General features: G+C 46.0%; 1 protein-coding gene across 2 annotated transcripts; it reads right to left on the minus strand.

Moving 5' to 3' along the window:
- Window positions 1-2,736: 2,736 nt before the first annotated feature.
- On the minus strand, window positions 2,737-25,382 carry mtmr3 (myotubularin related protein 3). 2 transcript variants are annotated; one of them, XM_030767789.1, is made up of 21 exons: window positions 25,251-25,382; window positions 22,395-22,470; window positions 22,088-22,167; window positions 19,228-19,317; window positions 18,868-18,984; window positions 16,238-16,320; window positions 15,845-16,011; window positions 14,791-14,887; window positions 14,276-14,389; window positions 13,871-14,073; window positions 13,136-13,267; window positions 11,961-12,072; window positions 10,561-10,756; window positions 9,853-10,038; window positions 9,464-9,634; window positions 9,199-9,344; window positions 6,704-8,198; window positions 6,119-6,229; window positions 5,618-5,706; window positions 4,267-4,293; window positions 2,737-2,908 (listed from the first exon to the last, which is right to left on the minus strand). In XM_030767789.1, the coding sequence occupies exons 3-21, from the start codon at window positions 22,088-22,090 to the stop codon at window positions 2,737-2,739; spliced, it is 3,711 nt and encodes a 1,236-aa protein (XP_030623649.1). In that variant the 5' UTR covers window positions 22,091-22,167; window positions 22,395-22,470; window positions 25,251-25,382. The 2 variants fall into 2 exon arrangements, with proteins under 2 accessions (XP_030623649.1, XP_030623655.1); XM_030767795.1 differs by lacking the exon at window positions 4,267-4,293.
- Window positions 25,383-25,664: the final 282 nt, after the last annotated feature.

Genomic DNA, 25,664 nt, shown 5'->3' on the forward strand with positions numbered 1-25,664 from the left:
GAATTCAGCAGACAAAACTGGCCGTACCTCTATTTTCCAGCATCTACGTGTGCAAAGTAGCATCGAAATTTTCAAGATGGGCATATTTTATATCGACTCTCACCCAACAGTAGAGACACAATATGATCAATCAAACAGTATAAAACCAAATATAATACGAATGGGAAGCAGATTAGAATTTTACCTTGTTTTATTCCATGTAAGTTTGTGACAGTGTCTATTTCTGATAGTTAACAATGTGCAAAAAAATAAACCATGGAATCTCCTTTTTTTTTTTTTTTGGAAAATTTTTCACATTCATGGATTGACGTTAATGCTAAGTCTTTATTAAAGGATAGTGACAACTGGCCACTCAATTCACCAGCAAGCACACAGGATCTCACTGGACACAAGCATCTGCCAATCAAAAAGAGCTAACCAATCAGAAAATGCTCTACGCGCGACACTAAACTCAAACTACGAAATTGTAAGAGTTCTATGCGTTGAAGAGAGCATTACACAGAGATGACCATCTCAGCTGTTCAAAAAGATCTTTCTGACGTCCTGTGTCCCAAACCAGCGTGCCTTTTTGCTGGTGAGACTGGTGTCAGAGGTCAAAGAATGCTGGCAGTTTTGAACAGGGGTCATGGTTTCTGGGGTGGGGTTTTTTTTTTCCAAAAAAAAAAAAAAAATCAGAATGATACACAACTTGTGAAAACAAAAAGAATATCATGAGCTAAACCTGATTGTGAATTGAGAGACAAACAAAAAAAAAAAGACCAAAGAGTGAGACTGGTTAAAAATGTGTGTGTGCGTGTGTGTGTGTGTGTGTGTGTGTGCTTTTGTGTTAGGCTGGGAATTCATTTGGGACCACTGTTTTCAGTGCATAGGCAGCTCATAGATTAAGGTTACCACGAAGGAGACTTTCTGTTCTCCTCTATAGATCAACACTGATTATCTTGTGGCAACTGAATTGTCAAAGTTGAAAGTACAATTCAGGAAAAAAAAAAACAAACAAAAATCAAAAGTCAATAATAAATACGGAATTTTTTTTTTCTTTAAACAGCACAAAAATTGGGGCCACCACTGCAGCATTGATACAAGACACCTGACTCCTCACGCAATAAATGCAAACCTCGCAACTGAGGTCAGTTTTTTTTTTTATGTTGTTGTTGTTGTTATTTCAGCATTCACAAAAAATAATAAAAACAAACAAAAACAAAAAGCTACAACTGGGAAGGAGAAAAAAAATCTGGTGACTAATTTTGTGAGTCACTATTTATCAATTCTATACAATTTTTTTCTCTTAAATGCTATATATTTCAATCTCATATATTATTTATTTCTCATTTATGTTACAAAAAAAAAGCCAAAAAAAAAAAAAACCCAAAACAAAATAAAAACCAAAAACATATTAGTGAGGACTTCATGGTGCATAAGCAGGAGAGGGCGTCTCAAGGAGAAACGAGATTCAATATCACCATCGAATGGGCTAACAGAGCAGACCAAACAACGAACAGCACCCTCTGGTGGACACCGACACACCCGCACTGGCTCTGACATAACGCGTTCAAAGTTTTAAAGGATCGTTTCCGCGGTGAAGACTGCATTGGAAATTCGCTTTACTGCCGCCCCGGTTGTTTTTCAGTCTGGGAGGGGGGAAAAAACGCGGTCTGCTCTGTTTATGCTACACCAAAAATGAGGGATACATAAAAAAAAAAAAATTACAAGGGGCAAAAAAGGATTCCAGATCAAAGCCAGATTATCTTACACTCCATTTTTGTTGTTGTTGTTGTTGTTGTTGTTATTTAAATCATCCATAATATCCACATTTGTCCAATAGGTGAAAGTGTGGACTGAGAACTAAGTCATATTCTGGTGTCTAGTCTAAGCAGAGCACCACTAAAAAGAACAAACTCAAAGCAAAAGCTAGGAACCGAGTTTAAGCTTTTATCATTTCGCTCTACGGCAGCTACACACTCTAGGGTTTTTTCTTTGTCCAACAGAAAAGAGAAAGAAAAAAAAAAAAAAACAGAAAAAGATTGGTGAGATGATGACACTTGGAGATCCTATCCAAAGAAATGTTTTTGTTTTCTTTTCTTTTTTTTTTTCTTAAAAAGAGATTCAAATGAACACAAGCGTTAAAGAAAAAAAAACAAACAAACAAAAAAAAACTGTCCTTTGCCATTCTGAGACAACCCTCTTTTTTTTCGCCGCCCTCCCCCCCCCCCCCCCACCTCCTTTGGCATCAGGGGTTGTGGGGAGGGGGGGGGGGGGGGTGAAGAACCTTCTGCCAAAAGCGTTCAGCACAATCCAAGTCCAACCCTGCATTCACCAACACGTTAAGCAGTTCTGTGTGTGCGCGCGTACGCACACGAGCGTCCCAAAACGTCTGTCCGTCCAGCCAGCCAGCTCTCCAAACGCAGCAGCTATCCAAAAAGTGCTTAGCAAACTCTCGAACGCGGCCTCCGACGCCCGTCAAGTCCCACGCTGTATATACACACAAATCCCTTTCAGTTCAGGATCTCTCTTTTTTTAAAAAAAAAAAAAAAAATGCCACCTTTCCCCCCCCACTTATACTCCCCCAAAGTTTCCAGAACCTTCTCCTTGGCTTCCTCAACACTGTGCATGTTCAGGCGTTCGATGAGGGGTGCTGTAGGCTCCTCCCTCAGTGTGGGGGTGGGGTGGGAGTGGGAGGTTGGGGTGGGTGTGGAGGTGGGAGTGGGGGGGGGGGGGGGTTGTGTTGAAGGTGTGAGTCTAGTTAGAGCTGGCCGTGATGGTTTTTTCCAGCTCCAGCTCCATGGGGGTGGTGGAGGGCTGCAGGGTGCTGTAGCAGGCCTTACACACACGACTGGGCTCAAACAGCTGCTGGCTTGGCACTGGGATCTTCTGATCGCAGCAGCTGGCACAGAATACGTTCCCACAATTCCTGGGGGGGGGGGGGATAAATCAAAGAGAAAAAGAAAGAAAGAAAGTCAAGACTGCTGCTCAGTAGAAACCACAACCGTGCATGATATGGGGGCCTCTGAGCAAGGCCGAGCAAGTCTGCTTTTCTGTTTCAATAACTATGCATTACAGTCTACACACTTCGTGGTCAGGGAACCAATCACCTCTCAGCACCATTAACAAGTTTTGCGACATTTTTGATGGGGCATGAAAACAAATGACCATTTGATCAACAGTCAAAAGGAGATATTCAAACTATGCTGAAAGCGCAAACAAAAGACATTAGGAACAATGCATCCACAATCATATCATTTAAAAGAATCCTGACCGGACACTTGTGGAATTTTCTTAGTAACCAATGAGGCAGGAAACGATTCAGTTTATCACAAACGCACACGGGCTGTTAAACGTTAATGAAGATGCTATCTAATATGTATGTTACATAGCTTTTGTATAGCCATGCACGCACACACTCAGGCAAAAACCACACACACAAACAGAGGTATCATGCAAATCAGTGGATGCCTCTGTGTGTACCAACATCAAAATGCACATGCTTGGTCACAAATGCCTTTCTGCTGCATGTTTAGAATAATTCACATTCTTTTGAGCATTTTTGTATTGTCAAGGCTAGTCAGATAATCTGTCCCACACATACTTTCAGACTGAGAAAAGGGCGAACAAATCACAGCCTTACTCTCTCCCCCCCCCCCCCCCCCCCCCCTCCCTTAAAGCACATCACTGCTGCTTTTTTTTAAGTCAAGTGAAAAGTTCAGTTTAGAATGAATCGTTTGAGTCGGAACAATCTATTAGGTTTATTGGTCAGAGGGAAGGGTAAAAAAAAAAGGCGCCCTGTGGATACGTGAATCTGCTGTCCATCCTGATGCATTCCAGCCTGAACAAGAACACCCACCCACCCACACACACACACACAGACATAGTGAGAGCTGGGATGAGGGGAGTGGGCAGGCGGTGGCAGCAGCCTGAACTGAAAGACAGCGGGACGGGGGGGGGGGGGGGGGGGGGGGGGGCGGACTGCCTTTAGCCCAGTGCAGTGATGCTGGAATACAGGGAGGATGAGGATTGGAAGTGAAGAGAGGGAGATTAAAGAGAACACACAGAAGCGATGCATGGTTAACAGGCTGAAAAAGAAGGAGTGAGAAAGAGAGGAGGCATGGGGGGGGGGAGTGGCGGGGAGGGCAGAAATGGAGAAAACAGAAAGAGAGAGAGAGAGAGAGAAGGGAGGAGAGAGAGAGAGAGAGAGAAAAGGGAGCGAGAAACAGAACAAAAAGAGGAGAGGGTTTGAGGGCTTGGATAGTATGGGGTTGGAGTATTTCTCACCAGGCCTCTTCCACACGCTCCTTGCCTCTGTGAAGTAGAGGGGAGAAGATGGAGAATTGCTACCGTGAGTGCGGCTGCATAACACTTGACTTAAACCTACAGTCAAAAGACTCACAAACTGCAAGATCGGTCAGTCAGTCAGTCACACCCTCCCTCATTAAAGCTCATCTCATTCACGGACATCCGTCATTGCTACTGTAAAATTGCTGTAACACACAAGCATCTGGTCCCTTTCACCAAATCTCACACAGATCGAGACACAACTGGACTGTGCTTGTGACACCGGTGATAACAACCGCACAGACCGAAGGTTTAAATAAAGTGTTAGCACTCGTCCTATGAGATGGTTTTACTGGCGGGTGATGTTAAGTGTGTATATTTCTGACAACACCCCGGTGTGTTCAGGGACTACTACATGGCCAATTATATAACAGTAATGTGTGTTCTTGTCGTTCAAACTGTAGTGCGTCTGTTTGATTGTTTACTCATTAGGTTGTCGAGCTTGTGTATTTAGTCAGCTGTGTTTGCCCTGTACACACACACACACACACACGCTGCAGCACACGCTAGGAAAAACTCGGGTCTAAATAAAAATGATGAATCCGGCTTTCAGTGTGGCTCCCTTCTGAAGTCTTCGTTTACTGACCAAATCTTGTTTTATAATTAAAACCCATCAAAGGTGCTTGTGAATGCGTGGGAAACGCTGAAATGACTCTGACCAACACTTCAACCTCAAACTCTGCACACAGTTCCCCCAAATATAGACACAGTGAGAGGGGAGAAGCCGGAGACTGGGTGGCGTCTCTGCGACCGACACCAGTGAAGAGAGGAGACTGTGTGGTGATACACACAGAGCCTACTGCTCCCTCACACCAGCAGTACGGGGGTGTGTCGGTGATATAATGTGATAACGTGTATTTTTTACTGTACTGTGATGATGGTGATTGTGTTGTGGGGATGGTGACTGTGGGGATGGTGTGTTGAGTTTTGATAGTGTATGTTTTCTTGTATTGTGATGATGGTGATTGTATTGTGATGATGGTGATTGTGTTGTGGGGATGGTGTGTTGAGTTTTGATAGTGTATGTTTTATTGTATTGTGATGATGGTAACTGTATTGTGATGATGGGGACTGTGTTATGGTGATGGTGAGTTGTGCTTTGATGGAGTGTTTTTGACATATCGTGATGACGGCGATTATGTGCTGCGGTGATGATGTGTTGTGATAGTGTATTTCTGACATACGGTGATGATGGTGATGGTATGGTGATAACGTACTGTGATTATTATAATGACAGAGATAAAACATGATGTCATTGTCACGGTAGTGGACCGGGTCTTGCTGTTTTTACCTGCAGTGATGTTTCCTGGTGGCCAGCCAGAACCTGCTCTCACAGCCGTAGCACTGGGCAGCCAAATGGTCAGGGTACCACCGGGTCACCTACAGAACCCAGCCACACACTGAGATCTCACTCGCATCACACATAAAACAGCATCTCATCTAATACAATACAACTCCTCCCTGAACCTCAAGTCCGCTCCATCAAAACCCAACAGATATTCCTAGTCATTCTTCCTCTTGTTTTATAGACCACAAAGCACTAGACATCTTTCAAAGCGCTAACATCAATCAAAACACTGAAGGGAAACTCTCGCCCATTCTGCAGTCTTAGAGCCATTGTATAGTACATAAATATATTACACCTCTAGTGTTTTCTGCCTAGGGCCATTTTAAAAAAAAAAACAAAGAGCGGTACTGGATCCAGAGAGAAAAAAACCAAAAATCTCTCTGATAAACGACTGTCGTCCTAAGCTGACAACCCCCCCCCCCCCGCTTTATCAGGCTGGCTAACCTCAGTGTCCTGCTTGTCCACCTGCTCCCAGCTGGCCTCTGAGAAGAGCTCCGTGCTACAGCGCGACAGGCAGTTGGGGTCCAGGTTAAAGTCTGAGTCTGCGATTGAGGTCTGAGAGACGGAGGAGAGAGAGAGAGAGAGAGAGAGAGAGAAAAATTGAGTTTTCGAGCTTAGAGAGATCTCTGCGGACTAAGAAAAACAAAGGCATTAGGACCTACTTCCAGGCATAAAAAAAAAGAAAAAATCAATATCCAACACCAAAGAACTAAGCAAAAAAATGCTTTTTCTATTTAATAAAATGGTACGGCGCCACAAAAAGCTTTCCTTTTTTGATTTCAGTGTTTATACTTTGTGCGGTATGAGCGATGAATAAATATTTAACCTAAGCAAAAAAAACCTGCTAAACAACTGCAGAAAACAGCATCGCTATGTCTGGCAATATTTGGACCAAGTCTGATGAAATCGATGCAATTCTTGAATCACCATTTGAAAACTCGCTGTAAGTAGGAAAAAAAAAAAAAAAAAACTATCACTGATGAAAACAGCTTGTAATGTTAAGATGTCGCTCTGCATCTAGGTTCTCACCACTTCGTCCGCGATGTCTCCGTTGATGCGCGTGGAGCCCACGGTGTGCTGGTTCTCCAGCCTGCTCCAAAGCTCCTGCACCTGCCTCTTGAGTGTCTCGACCTCCAGCTGGTGCCCTGCTTCGATCTGCCTCAGTCTCTGCTGGATGGCGTCCGTGTGGAGCGTCAGCCCGTCGTCGTCCAGGTGGCTCCGCGTCGGCCCCTCTGGGCTGGCTGGCGGTCTTCCCAGCAGGCCGTGGATGCAGCGGTGGTGCGAGCAGCTCCCTCGAGCGTGGAGGGTCAGCGAGCCGCAGCTGGCCAGCGACACCTGTCGGCTCAGGGAGGCGCGTTCGCGTTCCCCGTTGGCCCGCGTCCACTGCGGGGTGCAGGGTTCCTGGTCAGAGGAGTCGCCGTTGCAGACGGGGTAGGGCGGCTCGTTGGAGGCGGGCTGGAAGGCACTGAGAGACGGCCGCTTGGTGCCGTTTAAAGTTCTGGGAGCGGCCTGGAGCTCTGTCTCTGGTTCCGCCCCTGACGCCTTTTTGAGGCACGTGGGTTCCGAGAGGGGCTTGGGGATCGGTAACTGGCCCGGCATCTCGGGCCTGACCCCGCCGTCCTCGGTGAGCGTCTCTGTGGAGCTTTCCAAGAGGGACAGTCTTTTGTCAGGTTCTGACGCAGACCTGCCAGCCTCTGGACCCTCTGGACACTCCTCTGCTCTCCTTTCCCCATGTCCATTACTGATAGTCCTGTGGGTTGAGGGAGCAGAGTGTGTTGGATTCAAGGGGGAAGGGGTTTTAAGTGCATCCTGAATGCTATACTTCTCCATAACCTCCTGTGCTAACTCCTCAGACTCCTGGTTCTCCTGTGTATCCCGTTCCTGTGGACTACCTGTGGGATGAATCGTTGACTCCTGTGAATCCTCATTCACAGCCTCTGGACGGATCCCATTGACCTGACCCTCCTCTGATGTCCCTAAAACATTAGGATTTTCCCGTGTCTCAACGCCGTGAAGGATCCCATTCAACTGAGTCTCGTTTTCAGCAGAGTTAGCATTAGCGACATTCTGATCGTCAGCGGCATCACTGAGGCTATTGTCACCGTAAGCCTCCGCCAGTTTCGGATTAACTTCTCTGCGGCCGTCGGTGGCGTTCTCCTCTATTGTAGCCTCCTGGAGAATGTTTACCATCTGACCGACAGCCACGCCCATCGTTAAGGAAAGCTCCGCATCCTCGACCTGCTCTCCCACGGGCAGTCTCGCGTGATTGACGCTCTCCTCTTCGTTTTCCCCATCAGGCACGCCTTCCGTATGCTCCGCCCCTGGCTGGTTATTGGCTCTCCCTTCTGGGTCTTGTGAAGTAGTGGTGCCGTCAGGCCCCACCCCTATGTTAAGTTCTAACGAGCGGCGATGGTCCTGCCACTTTTCGTTCAGGCTGGGGTCACTGGAGCGTCGGTTAGGGGCTAGAGTGTTCCCCACCTCACACGCACTGGGCAAATTATCAAAAGACCGGGTCTTAGGCCGCCTATAGAGAAGACAGGAAAAACGGGTAACCGGTAAGCGCGGGTAACGGGATAAAATTTCGTCTAAAAACAATTCGCTTCCATAGAGTCACTGATGAGATGAGAATTTGAGTTTCCTTATCTAATGCAGGTCATAATCATTACAAAGCAGAAGCTATAACACCGTACTTTCCATCTCTCCCATCCACTCTGACAAAAAGGGCACATTATAACATCACTTATCATGGCAATCACTGGCACCTCAGACAGTTTTCTGAACACACAGAATTTAAGTTTTTTTAAACCAAAAAAGCTCTTTTTCCATAATGAAATATACTCATATTTGAATATATCTGTATATCTGATGTGCCATTAGCAACAGTGACTGTTTAGACAATAAACAACTTCTAAAAACTAAAAAAAAAAAAAAAAAAAAAAAAAAAAAAAACCCTAAACTGAACATAATGGTGAATTATTGGTCTACTTGGATACATTACCAGAAAAACTGTGTTGAATATTTAATTACTAGGAGGTAATTCATAATGAAACCATATATCATCCAGAGAGTCAAGTTTGCCTTCGATGGAAAAATCTGACAATAAGTAGCTTATGTGAGTCATTATGTAAGATTATGAGATCAGTGTGCCCAGTTTTGATTTGAAATAATGAATCTTGGAAAGTCTGAACAGACAGCTAGGCCTTAGTCCAAAATTTTGAAACAAATTCACCCTCTCGCCTCCTGAGAGAGAGAACTTTCATTCATTTTTATAGCAATGTACACGTATGACGCAATGACATCTGACCAAGTGGGACCTTTGACGCTGTTTGAACGAGAGGGATTTCGATTTTCGAACATGTGAGTGCTACGATGGGGAAATTCTCTAATGAAAACCTCTAGAAAAAGCGAACAAAACAGATCTTAGCAGCAGGCTAATGCGAGTGTTTTGTGGTACATTTCACTTACGACGCCATCCATCAGGTCGCTCTTCCAGACCAAGCAGGGAGGTTGGTATACAAACTCACCTGCCCAGAGGCTGCTCCTCTGGGTTGGAACCCGGTACAGGGTAGGGGGCACAGGAGTCATCTGAGGGCGTGGTGGGCGAAGAGCTTGGCAGGTACACTGCCGTCCACAGCATCAGGTTTCGTACGTGACACACCGGGTGCAACACCTGAGGAGGACAAGCAGGTTATTCCCCTACACACACCCTGACATGTGGTTTACGTGTATTTCATTAGAAGCACTAGGTGTTAACCACCCAAGCATAACAAAATGGAAAAGAAATCGTACGGTCTCAGAGTGTGAGGAGTAGAGCATGTTTCTGAAGGAGCGGTTGGCAGGCCTGAGCAGTGACCACACAGAGCAGGTCCTCTCCTGAATATGTCTGTCCTCTCTCTCCTTAACGCTGTTACACAGAAACGTGCCAAACAGACACGAGTACGTGTGTTGCACCAGCTTCACCTACACACACACACACACACACACACACACACACACACAAAGAGTGAAATTATAGAAAATTACATCAGGGGGTGCCGTCCTGCTTTGTTTGTTTTGGGCATGTAAAGCCCTCTGAAATTGTAAACAGTGATATTGGGTTCTAAATGAACTTGGACTTGATAAACTGCTTCCACAAGCTTAACTGATTCAAGAGCTGTCACTGATCTAGGAGGGCTCACCAGGAAGGCCTCGTTGAACTCAAAGGAGCATGGGAACTGTCTTTGGAGCTGATGCACGCAGTCCAGCCACTGCAGGAAGACGGGACAGCGTTCGTTCAGGTCCTCGGCGTTTTCGCCGTGTCCACAGCGGTCAGCGAACTTGTGGCCAAAGTCCAGCCACTCTGTCTCCACCAGCACCTGGAAACCCTGAACCAACAGAGGGAGAGTGTAGAACCAGACTTTGGGCTTCTACCACAGGGGTAAACACATCCCTATGTGTTTCAATTTCAAAACGTACAAGCTTTATTATTAAGATTCGATTATTAACACTTCATTTGGATCTAATTTGAGCTCCAGTGTTTTGCATATATGCCACTGAAAAGCGAGGAAATGGTGGATATACACTCCCCTCATTAATAAGAGTGCCTAGACAGAAGCTCTCAAAAAGCTTAGTGGTTCTTCCATATCCGTGCATTGTCTGTGCGGAAGGGTGTGGCTCAGTTTTAATTGCGGGAAGTGTGAATGAATGATATGATACCACAGTTATACAGTTTTACAAACAGCTATCGTCTTCAGCTACTCTGTACTTTTGCTGTTTTTGAAAACACAATTTCATTAGACACTCCACCCTGGAGAACGTTCTAGAGGCATTTCCCACATCCAACAGACCAGAGTGTCAGAATAATGAGTGTTAACCCCTTCCTCATCTAAGGAATCGACGTCGCTTACCTCAATGGTGCGGTAGTACGGATCAAGCAGCAGTTTGGACAGTGCTACTATCTGAGGGGTTCGGTCCCAGCCGTCTGAGCAGTGCACCAGAACGGGCCTGTGGTCCCGGTCCACAGCGTTAACCACCAGTAGAGCTGCCTTCAGCAGCAGAGACAGGTGCTGCAACCACTTTGTGCTTTCCAGAGCAGACAGCCAGCTGCAGGAAAGAGAGCAAGTCAAGACAGACACAAACCAACCTGACCAGGGACACACCTTGACCTTCAAAAAATTGACCTGAATGAGAATTCGCCTGTTTCTGCAACAGTAACAACAGAGAGAGAGAGACATTCAAAAAGCAGTTTGCCCTGTCTCTCAAGGTTAACACCCATCAACAATTTGAATATGCCTTTATTCAAACTGAAGAATGTAAACTGTTGACCTAGTCGTGAATTATTGTTGTTGTCGAGGAGAGGAAAGGTCAAGCGCGTCGTGTAAAAAAATGTTTACTTTCAAAAGCGAAACAGGTGTCCCATGGCAGTCTCAAAAGATTTGAAGTCTTACCAGACTAACAGGTCACACACCACTACTCTGTCATTCACGACTGATAAAATGAACAGAGAAAATTATTCTGCTGCAGGTCTAACTGTCTCTACAGAGCCAGCGCAGTTCTATTTTAACACATTGTGCACGTTGCTTGGCAACCTGGCACCTCGGCTAGGTTTCTTGAGCCCGTGCAAGCAAGAGATGAGGGGAAAAATCAGAGGGAGAAGGAGGAGAGAGAGAAAGTAAGAGAGAATCATTATTGACTTTAAAGGAGATCACAGGGGAGAACAGAAACGGATCTAAGCATGGACCTCAAATATGAGCCAAACATCTAAATCAGAGGCAGATGTGTCGTCAAGGAGAAAAATAACAGTCACGAGTTTGAATGTGAACAGCACTGCCAACTGGTGAGTTACTGAAGCAAAGCGACTCGGCGACTGGAGGCACTGCCACATTCACAAGCTCTTCCTTATTCTTCTTTTTGTTTTTTTTTTGACCAAGATTGTAGCTTGTTGCTGGATTAAGAACATAAAACTCCCCCCCCCCCCCGAACACACACACACACACACGTTCACTCATTACTCATACGCACGCACGCATACACACAGGGAAGGAAAAATCAACAACATGATTGAGAATAAGAACTAAACTAAAATAAACTGTTTACTTGTTTGCTTGGGGGGGGGGGGGGGGGGGGGGGGGGGGGGGGGGGGGGATAAAGGCACCATTAAACTGCTGAAAGTTGTGATTTTACTTCCTCGATACTCTAATCTACGGCACATGCTGAAAGTTTTGAGTAAAGCCCGAGTCGGTTTAGACCAGCTGGCAGGCAGCATTACGCTGCCTCGTAGGAGCGAACAGGCCTGTCACACACTTACTTGGCAGGGTCGGGCATCTGTGTGCAGAGGAAGCGTAGAGACTGGAAACTCTTGCGGATGGAATGGATATTAGCCATGCCCATGAACACCACCTCACAGTTGGGATAGTACTCTGCACGAGAGGGGAGAAAGAAAAAAAAGACAGACATGTAATCTGTCTCGAGACAAAAAGCCCCAAAACATCCACTTCAAAAGAGAACATTCTGAATAAACTCACTGCGAACGACTTTATCTTATGACATTTTTACTCAGTAAATGTAAATGAAATTAAAGAAATACACATGACATAACACTGATATGGCTAGAGTTGTAATGGTTCGCTGTATTCGCAGTACGGTTTATGCTAGGATTTTCGGGCCATGGTTTGGTTTTTGGGTTGCAGCGCGGTTAGTAACATGGTTTAGCTTGAACCAATTTAATACACACAGTGATAAAGTTCTTACAAAAAAAAAAAATCTTCAGATTCTTTTATTTTAAGGTTCTTCTTTAGAAAATGAGTGTGAGAAAATAAAAGTTGAACAACAGTTCCTCTGAGTGAAAAAAATCTAAACATCAGTATCTTTTAAGGTTCTTTATCAAGACTGCAAAATGACCCACTGCTTTGATCCTTTTCAGATCAATGCATGGCTACCTGGACGTGAGAAAAACAAGTCCTGACTTACAGTACATAAGACCTACTTTATTTGCTTATGTGGATTCATATGTTCCAATGTAACTTATGTATGGTCTGAGGAATGACATCATGTGTTCTGTTGTTGGTTACTGGGTCAACACTGTCACTGAGGCTGTTGTATTCGTCCTCTCGGTTAAATCATACACACATCACATGATAGGCACGAGAATGAAGAATGGGAAAGACGAACTGTACCGGCCTCGTATTCTGATTAACATTAGTCTTAATGATCAAAAGCACAAACAGAGCGAGATGTTCTCCTATACTGAGAATATGTAGGTTGTTGTGGTTTGGCATGCTTGAAAAAAAAAAACAGAACAAGACAAAAGCACAGAGGTAAAAAAACAAAAACAAAGAAAACCCCAATAACTCACTACACACATGCAGTGAACCAACCGAGAACCGGAAACACGGTTTTCATTTTCGGTGCAAAACAATGAGCTTCCTGGGACTGACTGTATGAAGCTCTCTCGGGGGGGGGGGGGGGGGTTCAGTGTGTTACCTGGGCACTCACAACCTCCTCCCTTGGCACGATTGGCCACAGCGGCTGCGTAGGACCTGGCATCCAGAATCAGGAGCTTGTGGGGCTGCGTGGCCAGCGTCTCCACCTCAGAACTGTTCGTCATGGAGGAGTCTGATACAGAGAGAGAGGTTTAATGAGTAGATAATACGGACAACGTCGATTAAGAACAGTAGTCATACAGGCTATATATTAATATAGATACATTACACATTAATGTGATAATGTTATAACTTTGCTGATTTCCATTGCCAGGTTACTTCACATTTCAAGTCTCTTGGACACATGAATTGAGAGCCAAACTTGTGGAAAACAGATCGGCTCTCGAAAATCAACATGTAATCCTGACCTCTGATTCGGATCGTTCACTTGATTTAGTCGGAATGCCAGCAATCATTTCAGTAAGCTGCGAATTTCATTCCAATATAAAACCTAAGACAATTACACTGGATGTTCTCCACTGGGGCTCCACCCCTGCACTCTATAAACTGAGTCTTACCACAGCAGGGTGAGGGAGGGGAGAGGGGAGAGGGGGGAGGGGGGGCTGCTGCCACTGCTCTGCTCTGTCTGAGCTTGTTTAGACTGTAGCTTTCATTTAGAGCCTCGGACAAGCACTAACAGGCCAAAAACCACTCAAAGCTAGTCTCGGAGCGGTTCGAGTCGAGACAGAGAGATACCACAGCGCAGCCTCTGCATCTCCTTTTACGGGAGACTGACCGAAGTCGACGTCCGTGAGATCGACGCCGTTGGTGTGCTCCGTCGAACAGGAGCCGTTGGTGAGGTGCCGGGAGGAGCCGCTGTCTACGGCGCAGGCCTTGGCTATGGACTGGACCAGGTGCTCGTCGTCGGAGTTACGCCAGCCCCACCAGCTGACCTCCGGCTGGCCGCAGCGGGCGATCACGGCCCCTGTGCTCTGGTGCCTGCGGGCGGAGACGGGAGAGACCTCAGAACAACACAGAGGACACTGGGGCGGTACCAAAATACGAGCGAAACCAATGAGTTGGACGGAAGGTACGAGAGGTCTGTCAGAACGTGTATGTCAATGCAAAACGTAGATAACACGCAACTCTGATAATTCTCTCTCTCTCTCTCTACGTCGGGCTTAGACGGGGAGGGTCTGACCTGTAGACTACGGCAGGAATTCTCTTCCAGGAGCGGAAAGCGGCGACGTTCTCCAGCTCCTTATCGGTGATCCAAGCTGGCACCAGGAGAAGCTGAGGATAGCTGGAACACAGCCTGGCAGCGCCCGAGCCGCAGAACAGAGGAAACAGTGAGAGGCGGGCAGCGGTCTGAGTGATGCACGTCAAACCCTCCCTCCGCTGGCGGTCACGTTATCCCAGCCTGGGTTTTTTTTTTTTTTTTTTTAATCTAGCCCAAGTCTGGAAACTATGCCCGTGGCCAACCCGTCAACATAACACCACTGCCCTCTGTATTCAACCCAGGATGTGTGCACAAGGATTACCATAGTAACAAAAGACATTTATCAGATATATGAGTGCGGCAGTTTGAGACACACAGGATCCTCAGTGTGTGTGTGTGGGAGAGGTAAGTGGAATCTGTTATATGATCTGTGTATATATCAGTGGGAAGGGCTGGACTGAGAGTGAGAGAGAAAGAGAGAGAGATAGTGAGCTTACTTGTATTTGTTGTTGATCTCAGATATCCTCCAGGCGTTCTGAGTGTCAAAGCCCATTCGCTCCACCTCGTTACGGAAACGCGAGGTCACATGATCGCCTGAGGACAATGCCGGAGTTTAGAGGTGAGAAGAGATGACATGAGGGAAAGACAACAGAAGGGAACACCCAGAATTTTCCTTACATTAGTTAACCGATTCAGCAGGCATTCCTACTCCAGTCATCGTTTTCAACACGCACTTTTCTAAAATCATTTACAAAGAAGTCGGGACGGTTTCTGTCACTCATACTCCAAAGCCCCTTTCACACATGCGCTGCAACACTAAAATAATCTACACTCTTAACCGGAGGGGTTGTATGTGTGGGCGCAAATGTCCTAATCCGTCGGATCGGATCCTAAACGGGCTTTATTCTACCAGCCCCCTAGTACAAAGTCCGTTGTATGTCCGATTGAGTCCGTGTGCGAATAGAGCGGATTATAGTCTTGAGAATGCACAGTGAGTACGTGGGCGTGTTGATGTCGTTTCTAACATGCAACTGGTGCGACACCGGAGGAATCCAAACATCCGAGGGTGAAGAAGAAGGGTCATTTACACGAAGACGCCAACGAAAATATCTAACCGGAGAGACAACGAGGTCCGAGAATTTCTGTCGCTAAGGGCTGACGCTGAAACGGTCAGACGAAAGTCAGTAGCCTCGTTGGCCATTTTCAACATGTTGTTAACAAAACACTGCGATTTCCGCGGCGTACTTTTTGCATCGCGTCCTGCCTCCTACGCGCTCTACCCGGGTGCCACCCTTCGCTTGAACCAAACAGAGTATTTCAAGTAGATGAGAACATCTCTGACGCTGACAGTCTCCTGTTGTGTGCTACACGTGTGAAAGGGCAACTTCGGACAAATTGCGAACCTGATTCTGCGGACCTAGTCCGTAGTGCACATGTGAAAATGGCTCAAGAGATTTTCAGAAGAGAGGCCGCTTATTTCTACCGCTGGGAGGAAAAGCAACAGCTAAGGGGTCTTAGAGAGAGGCCTCCAGAAGCTCCGTGAGCCTGTACCTGGTCTACAGAGCTCCCCGTGTTGCTCCTTCTCTCCAGCATATACATCCATACACCAGGCATGGAAGGCAAAGGCAAACAGCTCCTCCAGGCGCGAGGGAGGTCGCACGGCTGCCGTCAGACGCTTCAGCCACTCCTGGCACTGCTCAAACGTTGAGAACTGACACCTACAGGTCACGACCAGAGAGACAAACCCCAATTGCACTTCGTCAATACATACATGCGGGAAGGGAAGGTCCAAAAAGCATCTTTCTTTCTTTTTTTTTTTTTTTTTTACATTAGGAGATGGTTAAACCTCTCCTTAAACAAAATCAGAGATTGTGTGTGGGTGTGTTGTAGAGCTTAAGCCCAAGGGCGAGACATTTGTTTGAACAGCAGGTTGCGGAGGCTCACCTGACGACCTTGCAGTCCTTACAGGTGACATGGAGCTGGAACATGTCCCGACATTCAACACACTCAATCAGCTGCAGCGGAACCTGCCAGACGGAAGGGAGGGAGAAACAGAAAGAGAAAGAGACGACAGATCAGCTGAGAGACTCCGAGGAAAAAGGGGCAGGGTTTAGTGCTTAACCCGAGGGCAACCAATGTCCAAACCATTCCGTCTACTGCACAGCTCGGTCACAAGCAGAGTCGGCACAGTGACCAGTTAAAGCTATATATTTTTAATACGCCAGGATTTTAATGAGATTTACCAGAAGAGCAAAACTACTCATTTTAACAGCAGTTAGTGGTTAGTATCAGATGCCCAGAGTAAACAATGCCCTGCATGAATTATTAAAACAAGCTTTACTGAATCAGGCCAGTGAAAAGCATAAACATAACCCAAATGTTTCTTCTGCTCATTGACAACCAGGGGTCTGGATTTTATGCGCCAGTTTAATGTGTTTCAGTCGTATCTACTACAAGCTTCAAAAGGTGCCACTTTTTTGGTAACAAGCACCGGCTTGCGGTTTTATCTCACGCTGCTAAACACCATGCAAACTCATGACCTCGCGTGGAAAAGGTCAACTCAAGGTTGTCATGTTCACACACTCAGTGGCAGCACACCGTGCAGACAAGGCCGTTCACAAGGTACTTACTGACACCTCGCACGAGCAATTCTGTTTAGCAAAACAAAACGACACAAAAGAGTGACCGCGTGAAATCCTACGCTCGCACGTAGAACGTAGAACCAACGGCTCTACGGGCCTGTCGTAAGGCCACACATTCTTGTTTTTTTTGTTTTTTCTGACATCCTGTGGTTGCAGTTTAATTCCACCATTCTAATCTGGCCTGAGTCGAAAATTCCTCAGGTCCTTGTTAACAGCCAGAGTTCACACCCCCACTCAAACCCCCCGCCTCTTTCTTTCACCCTCTCTCTCTCTCTCTCTCACTTTGACTCTACCTCACTCTTGCATGCTGAAAACAAACTCTCAGCGCCTTCAACCCTCCCACTCTCCATGTACTCTTCTCTAAGACTTCCTCTTTCCCTCTCTCTCTCTCCACCCAGTCAATGCATTACTTCACTCTCCGACCTGAGGTTTCTTCACCACAGCTATGCTATGCTATGCAAGCGTTTAGCAGCGCAACCCCCCCCCCCCCCCCCCTCATATAACTGTAAACAGCATGCACTAGCTGTTTCACAGGAACGCTGCCAGCGGTGACAAAACCACATTCATTTACCCCAGAGATCGACTGACTGGCAACGCGGCGCTGCAAAAACAAACCAGCGTGAGCCGAGTTCAGATCAACTGGAGTCAGCAAGTCAGTCCTATTCACTGCGCTCCATCCACAGACAGTGTCACAAGAGGACACATCTAGCACACAGAGAAATTTGCATGCTTCAAAATGGTATTACAGGTTCATTCCAGTTCTTTTCTTTGGCACCTTGCAGTTTGTACCTGCATAATTTCCACTGTGCTGTGATCGAAGGCTGATCGATTCCGACAGATATTTTCAACTGAATTCATTTGCATCAGTGCAACACATGTGGGATAAACAAATACAGAAATCCAAGGAGAAAAACTCTACCGTCCGCTGTAACCTGTAACCTTTAGACGGGTGTAAAATGAAAAAAAAAAAACGGTAGCCAATTCCGACGGGTATAAAATAGACAGGGCTGTTAAAATAGATAACGCATTGGTGATGACTGTAAGTAAGAGAACTGTTCCAGTGAGGCGCTGCTTGAAAGGAAGAGGCTGGAAGTGTCGCTCATCTCTACCGAAAACACTGCAGCCATAGCAACCGGCCGGGGAGGAAATACAGAAAGGCAGCGTCGGCACCAAAGACAGGCTGATGTGGTGAACACACACACACAAGGTCATCGCAGCCTCTGGCCATGTCACAAACACCACAGCCAATACCAGGAGAGCCTGATGCAAGCCTGCCACACTGTCCCCAAACACCCGTCACGTAATCTGGAAGCTTCTAAATTTAGCAGAAACCTCATTCACCAGTGTGAAACTTGCATTACTCGTTTAGTTAAGCTACACTAGGAACAAAACGCAGCCTGCCGCGGGCGTAGCACCGAGTTTGCGATCTAACGCCACGTTACGCACGTTTAAAAAGTTGGTGATGTTAAGCGGTCAAATGCAACTCGCTCTCTTTCCAAAAGGTTCGCTGCCCCCAAAATAGTGACAAGGCCTGAATAAACAACAAAGAGTATTAGCTGACAATAAGTGAGAGCGTTTTATTGAGTGTCCCTCCGAAACATTAACAACTGGGTCAGCGACTACAAAACGAAGGCCAAAAAAATGTCTGGAATTCTCTAGAAACCTAAAATTGAGCAGCTGTCCGTTTGAGAAGGAAGTAACTCGTCGAAAGCATTTTCGGAATGACACGGGGTGTTGGCGACCAATAAACGTGAGGAGATTCTGACAGGCGGTTCACGGGTGTTTTATTTTATCATTAAACCGCGAAGTACGCCCTGCGAGTTCTCCGTAGAGGCTAAGCTCTTTGGACGGGTTCTGAGAACTTTTAAACGAGTGAGCTGTCTTTGGATAATACTTGGATCTTCTCTAATACCAGAAAGAAGCCGCTCTTACATTGACGATGGACTCTTTGAACTTGATGTGCAGGCGATAGCTGGACATGGCGATGACTGCGTCCTCTCCTCTCCCCACGTACTCAGTGAATTCTCCATGCAGCTCAGGAAAGGGCACCTACAACAATATTACACTCATGACACAGCAACACACACACACACACACACACTTACCATGGACATCAGCACATGTATTTAGCTTTTACAGCAGACAATATCAGTTACGAATGAACGGAATCTAAACCGTATGACGCTCGTATATTTCCATGACTCATAAAACTTTGCTCCGTTCTTTCTATGTACCATTGCTTCAGCAGCAACACCAGAGGAAAAATAATGGGTGTGGCCCATCTCTACTTACCTGCAGATCCTCCTCCTCCAGGATAGGGGGCTTCCTAGGGAAGATCTGATTGGCCTGGATACACTCCAGGCTCTGTTGCCCCTCCTCCTCCTGCCAGACACAACAGCCATGTTACATCATACTCATGTTAGGAACTTAAATACATATTCACAGACAGTACAGAGGGCAACAGGACAGACTGTAGTGTACCCAACAAAAACAGCGAGATCTCAAGAGGGTCATTTAGGTGCGATCTAACTCAAATTCTAGAGTGTTTCTGCAATAGTCACCATCACCACACTAGTAATTTGAACATCTTACAACCATCATCAACATAATAATATCAAGTCACTACTCTGCCCTCTCTCATTACATTAGATGCAAACATAGTTTCTGGATTTTAATCGCTCTCTGAGGATTCTGGGAGAACTGTTCTGACAAGACAGTACTGTTTATGATAAAAAAAAACCCTGTAATTACATCCCAATCAGAGTGAAGAGAAACTGACCACACAGTCAGAGGACTGAACCAGGACCTGTCTTTACAAATCCATCAGCTGCTCAGTGTGAGAGAGAGAGAGAGAGAGTGAGAGAGAGTCCTGCCTCTACAATCCCACAATCCTCCAGTCTGTCGCCCACATAAAACCGACGACGTCTGATCTCGCCCTCCAGGGTACCCTCTCCTCACCCCGGCTCAAAGGCCTCTCTGTCTGCGCTGCCTGGGCGTACACACCACCAGCTACACACACACACACACACCAATCCGGAGACCGGGCCCGAGTTGGAAATATCATAAGTAATCTATTTACACTCAAGCGTCTTAAAAGATATTACAGCTCTAAATTTAATTTGAGTGGCAACAAGATCCAATTAGGGTCATGCTTTGATTTCTGCTATGCAACCTTTGCCAAATGTCCAGTGGGCCACATGTAAGGATGTCTTTGATGGAGAACAGTGATTAGTCGTGTGTGTGTGTGTGTGCTGAGCACAGGCCATACCACTCATTTCTGTTCCAGAATTACTCTCTCAAACATTTCTTTCTAAGATCAAATTGGCACAGAACGTTTGGGCTTTCATGCCACAAATAAGAAGGACTGGAGAGAGAGAGAGAGAGAGAGAGAGAGAGAGGTAGAGAGAGAGAGAGAGAGGTAGAGAGAGAGAGGGAGAGGGGAGAGAGAGAGAGAGAGAGGTAGAGAGAGAGAGAGAGAGAGAGGTAGAGAGAGAGAGAGAGAGAGAGAACTCTTGTCTACATTTAAAATGACCAGGGAGCCTTGAGGCCCTAACGGATACACAGCCGTCCTCAGTTCCGCCAGCATGCGGCTGTTGTGGGGGAGAATGTTTGGGATACTTCATGCGAGCACTGCAAACAACAGTTTGCCCAGGAAACCAAAATTAAGGGAAAATTGAGCAACTCTGGGAGGTACGTTTAGCATAATCAGCCTGTCCAAAATATCAGCGCACGCAACGCAGAAGGCTGAACCAGGTAACCAGAAACTGACCTCGACAGAATGACCCAGAGCTAGCATCACAGTTTAAATATAGTCTAAAGACATTATTTGCCCTCTTAACCCTCTGCTTGTCGGTTTCCGCGCCTATGACGCTGCTTCACTTGCAATGGATACATTTGGTTATGAGTGAGTGAAAAACCCAATCACAAGGTGAAGCTCTCGGTGGAATATTCATTCACATATAAACGGAGAGTACAGTTTCACAGATTTTTATATTAAAAAGAAAAAAGTTCTGCAAAGTCAAGCAGTAGGAATGCGGCCCTTACAAAATAGTTCTACAGGAAAAACGAATCAACACTTTTGAGAGCACATCTAGTTGTAGTGTAGTTTACGCATGTGTTTGGAGTGGAGGCCAGAGAGTGAGAGGTAGGAGAGAGTGATAATGGTCTGTGATAATGAGGAGGGGAAGTGCTGTGGACTATCTGCTGGATCAGCGTGACTACTGTGCGCCCAAGCACTGAGCTGACACTGAGAATCAGTATGGCTGAGGAAACACAGCACAAGGGGCCAGACCAGGGGGACAGTCTCTGTGAGTGTGCCACACTGCCAGAGACACACCCACTGGGACACAAACACACACACACACACACACAAACATAAAACACCCAGTGCGCTCACGCATTGCACAAGAAACAGCTAAATGTGCTGACGCACACATACACACACACACACAAACATGAAACAGCCCAATGTGCTGACACACAAACACACACACAGAGTCATGAAAACATGTGTTGGCCAACAGATGCGTTAAGGCAGACAAAGCAAAGTAAAAAAAAAACAACAACAGCAAGATGAACGAGCAAAGACGCAGACGCGTAAACAAAGCTTTCAAATGAGCACGCTGAGACAATCAACACGTATACAAACGCAAATAAACAAAGCAACCAACACACTGACCCAATTGCGAAAGCCGAACAAAACGCGCATTGGATCGGGGACGGACCAACGTCGTGAATGGAGATGCGCTCAGAAACGGCCCTCTGACTTAACGCAGCTGCGGCTCACGGGAACGAACGAGAAGAAAGCTACACTGTAATAAACAGCGAGGACGTTTATCTGCTCATCGGGTCTTTGTCCGCGCTGACTCTCCGCGCTGCCAAAGTGCCACTCTGATTCTTGCTGAGCCAGCAGCTGGGGGGGGTGAAACCGCCGCGACGCCGGTGGGCCCGCGGGGCCGCCTGCCCGCCGGTAAATACGACTGATTTAAAAAGCCTGGGTGAAAAAAAAAATCAATGGGAGCGCTTTCCCCGTTCGGCGGGACGGGCCGAACGTTGGCTCAGGCTCACGCGTCAACAGGGGGAACAGTGACAGACGGAAAGATAGAAGAGGAGAAAGAGAAGACAAAAAAAAAAGACTTTTTTTTTTTTTTACCATAGCCCCAGTGAAGGAGTACGGGTCTCTGCCGTCTCTCTCTTCTTTACTTCTCCCCCCTCGCTCGCTCTGATCTCCGTCTGCGGGGACGACAAACAAGAAACAGAGAGAGAGCTAGGCTTCGATTTGGTTAACATCCAGTTTCTGGTCTCAACAGTGCGCTTTCATTTGAAAGAGACGGTTAATTATTGATGACTTTTCTTTTTTTTTTTTCCTGACACTAAAAACATTTTTGTCGATTAGAGAGGAACGAGGCGTGGCATGTTCCCCCCAAAAACACGCCACCTCACTGACGGCACGCGCTTACCGAAAAGGGCAATGAAGATATGTCGTTTTGAGAATCCTTTTCGAAACGCCTGTCTTCCAGGTTATGACATTGAATTCTGCAAAAGAGAAGAACAATGCAAGTTAGAAAACGCAGTGCGCACCGGAAGGCACGCAAACCGTCACGTTTTGCTCCAGAAATTACATAATTTTGTCTTAACAATAATCCTTTTCACTTTCTGGCAAACAGAACCTCATCAAGAAGTTACAGTACACAACTCGCTGGGAGGGAAGCAGGGCTCTTGCGCACTTGTGGGCTGCAACTCCAGCCAGTAGCCAAATTGAGGCAAGAGATGTACCACAATGTACACAGCCATTAATCTCTAAGTACGTCATGTTCCCTGTCCCTCTTCTACAGCCTCTTGTCATCATCGACATCCAGTTATGAGGGAGTTTAATATAGGGAAACCTCCTGTAATGACAATACCAAACTTGTTATGATGGCTTATCTAAAATTGTTTGCTCATCCAAATCCCCTCTGGACAGGTGACATTTGCATTTTAATGTTTCGTTAAGATAATAACAATAAAAAAAAAAAAACTTTAAAAAAGAGACTGAAGAGCTATTAACAAAGGACCTCTGCAAGCACGGTCGACGTCCAAACTTAACTTAGCGCGCTGATCTACGTATGCTCTTCTACACAAACGCTGCATTCTTGAAAGTTAGAAACACACAGTACTGTAAGTTCTACAGTTGCTTATTCAGACCAGAGGCAACCAGTGACAAAGATGATTTGAGGGAAGTTGCTTGACACCGACTTGTCCCCGAGGAGGTCAAAAAGACGAAATGGAGCAGTGGTTTTCTGGAATTCCATAAGCCGGAAGGAATGTATGGCCCGACAGTCTCCTGAGAGTCATAAGCTATGACCTCACTGACAGGGGGAGCAGGTCAGCTTCCACCCCCCCCCCCCCACCCAAACTAAAAACCCTCAATTTAACTGGCCCTGTCTAAAGACGACACCCTGCCCTGGCCTGGATTGGGCTGATAAAATATATCTATAACGCGCACACATGTTTACCAAAAATGCGCTCGCGAGGAACTGTCTCAACTCCGAACGCGGACCAATGAAAATGAAGTGCCTTAGAACAGCACAGCAGTCTTATGACTGCTACAGATTGGAACAAACAGCCCTCTAAATGTGGATTACATTAACTCACACGTAGACGCTCGGAACACCTCAGTGTGTAGGAGGATCGTGAGAAACCTGCTAAACATCTTCCCAAACAACATGGAGAAACTACATCCCTGTAATTAGGCCATATCATTGTTCCACATCGAAGAGCGCGTGGTAAAGCAGTAAGAGCTAAGTCTCTTGCTACAGCGTCACATACAAGGACTTTCTCACTGAAATACTCAACTTACAGTTGGATCAATGGCTCCAATTGTAATTTGGTGAAAGTTGCAGTCAACCTCTCTATCTCAGATGTCACTCTTGGGCTTAAGAACAAGGAGGTCGGCGCTGACCAACCCCACCTCCCCCCCCCAACCCCCGTCTGACAAGGTCTCTCTTGGAACTTTATGATCTACATGGCTCCAGACGCAACGTATGCAAAGATCAGACCCGGCTACGACGTATATCATAATAATCTATTTTAAGAGAGCTGTCGTTTGGAATTCTGCAGCTCCGGGAAGTTTAGCTGTGCTCTGCAACTTTGTCATGGTTCAACGATGTTTGCATTATTGATAGCCATAGTGTGTAAATACAGTGAACAACTAAACCACCAGACAAGAGTGCAGTGACACGCTACGGTGGAGAGAATGGCCAAGACTAACCTGCTCAAAATGTCTTGAAACGTTATTTTGTTCACCAGTTCACGATAACGAAGATATGATTAATGTAGAGTCAATAAATCCGGCATACAGACGGTAACACAGTACTGGCGGCACCCAAGCATTGCATAATAACTGTGGGGCAAACAAGCATATAGGTGTCTGTGCGTGCAGAGTTACTTGCAAAATCAGCACGGTGGGCTAACAGACACTGTTGAAACACAACAGAGAGACTGACTGATTGGTATTCCGATATAATGGAACTAAAAACAATTTTGGTATGTTATCAACGGGAGAGAACAGCTGTTGTTATCCTCTACTAACGTTAGCTACGAGTTAACCACTGTAATGAATTGGCATGGCGAGCACTTTGCTTGCAAGCTTCCTCTTCAAATTCATTCAAAGCTCCGACCTGCCTCTAGATAAGCATCTCACAATGCAAGACAGCTGGCGAGTTTGCAAGTATACCAAAGGATATCTGAACGTAGAGATTCTGAACAATAATTTTACTTTACTGACTAACTGTTTAGCTTATTCGCTAAACGGCTAAACGTTTTTTCATGCAAATATTAAGTTGAAGCTATGAAATTCACATCACTACAGCGAGCATAGTAATTAACACATTTATGGCACAATCCATTAAACTCATTTCAAGTACAAAACCGCGAGTTGGACTAGCGGTAGAAACAGTGGTTTAGCCCAGCAGCTACCTGCGGAACAGCCTTCATCATAGTTAGTTAGCAAAGGTTAACTAGCTTGCTAACTGGCCTCACAAATCTATTCAAATCAATAAAGCACACTGACGGCGTATTCTAACTACGAAACATTTGCTGTGATAAGTCCACATGAGACGCTAGCATCTCATGGCAATATATTCATGTTCGCCATGTAGTTTATCGGTCCTTTGTCGCTTGAGGCCCCGTTTTTGCGGCTAGGCAGCTAACCTAGCTTGCTAGCAAAGCAAAGTGATAGTGTTTTTGTTGTTGTTATGAGATAGAGGGCGGAACCCTGAACGGAGGCCTAAGCCAAAAATCACACCGACCCAGACAGAAACAAGCGCCCCACTAACCTCTGATGAAGCTCCAGAAGAGAAAGTGATAATGTTTTCTTCGAGGATCTGCGTTTTTGAATTGAACAACGAGCAAATAAACAAATAACGTCTCTTATCCAAAAGCAGTTTCAGTCCGTCCCACTGTGGAGTCGACTCGTCATCGCCGCGTCTCTGCCACCACGGGACTCCATCGGTGGCGTGTTAACGTCACGACCGAGTATTGCGTAATCACGTTAGGTGGCTGTCTGCTATGTATGGGGGAGGGGGCGGGTATGTAAACATGTCACAAATTAATAACCGCTTGCAACGCAATATTTTGAGGGGGACAGAGAGATATTGAATATTTTAAGTTTCAGTAAGTGTAAATAAAATAACCTAAAAGTTTATGACAAAAACTGAGAAATTACATCTCTACAAAAAATCCAATTGCTT

The sequence above is a fragment of the Chanos chanos genome, chromosome 1 (genome assembly GCF_902362185.1).
Source record: "Chanos chanos chromosome 1, fChaCha1.1, whole genome shotgun sequence".
NCBI lineage: Eukaryota > Metazoa > Chordata > Actinopteri > Gonorynchiformes > Chanidae > Chanos > Chanos chanos.

What these genes read in the sequence shown, in the direction of transcription:
- mtmr3 (XM_030767789.1), bottom strand. An exon ending in CGTACTACCGCACCATTGAG is followed by an intron (nt 10,039 to 10,560) that starts GTAAGCGACGTC and finishes CTGTTGGTTCAG; the next exon opens with GGTTTCCAGGTGCTGGTGGA. An exon ending in TGGACAAGCAGGACACTGAG is followed by an intron (nt 5,707 to 6,118) that starts GTTAGCCAGCCT and finishes TGGGTTCTGTAG; the next exon opens with GTGACCCGGTGGTACCCTGA.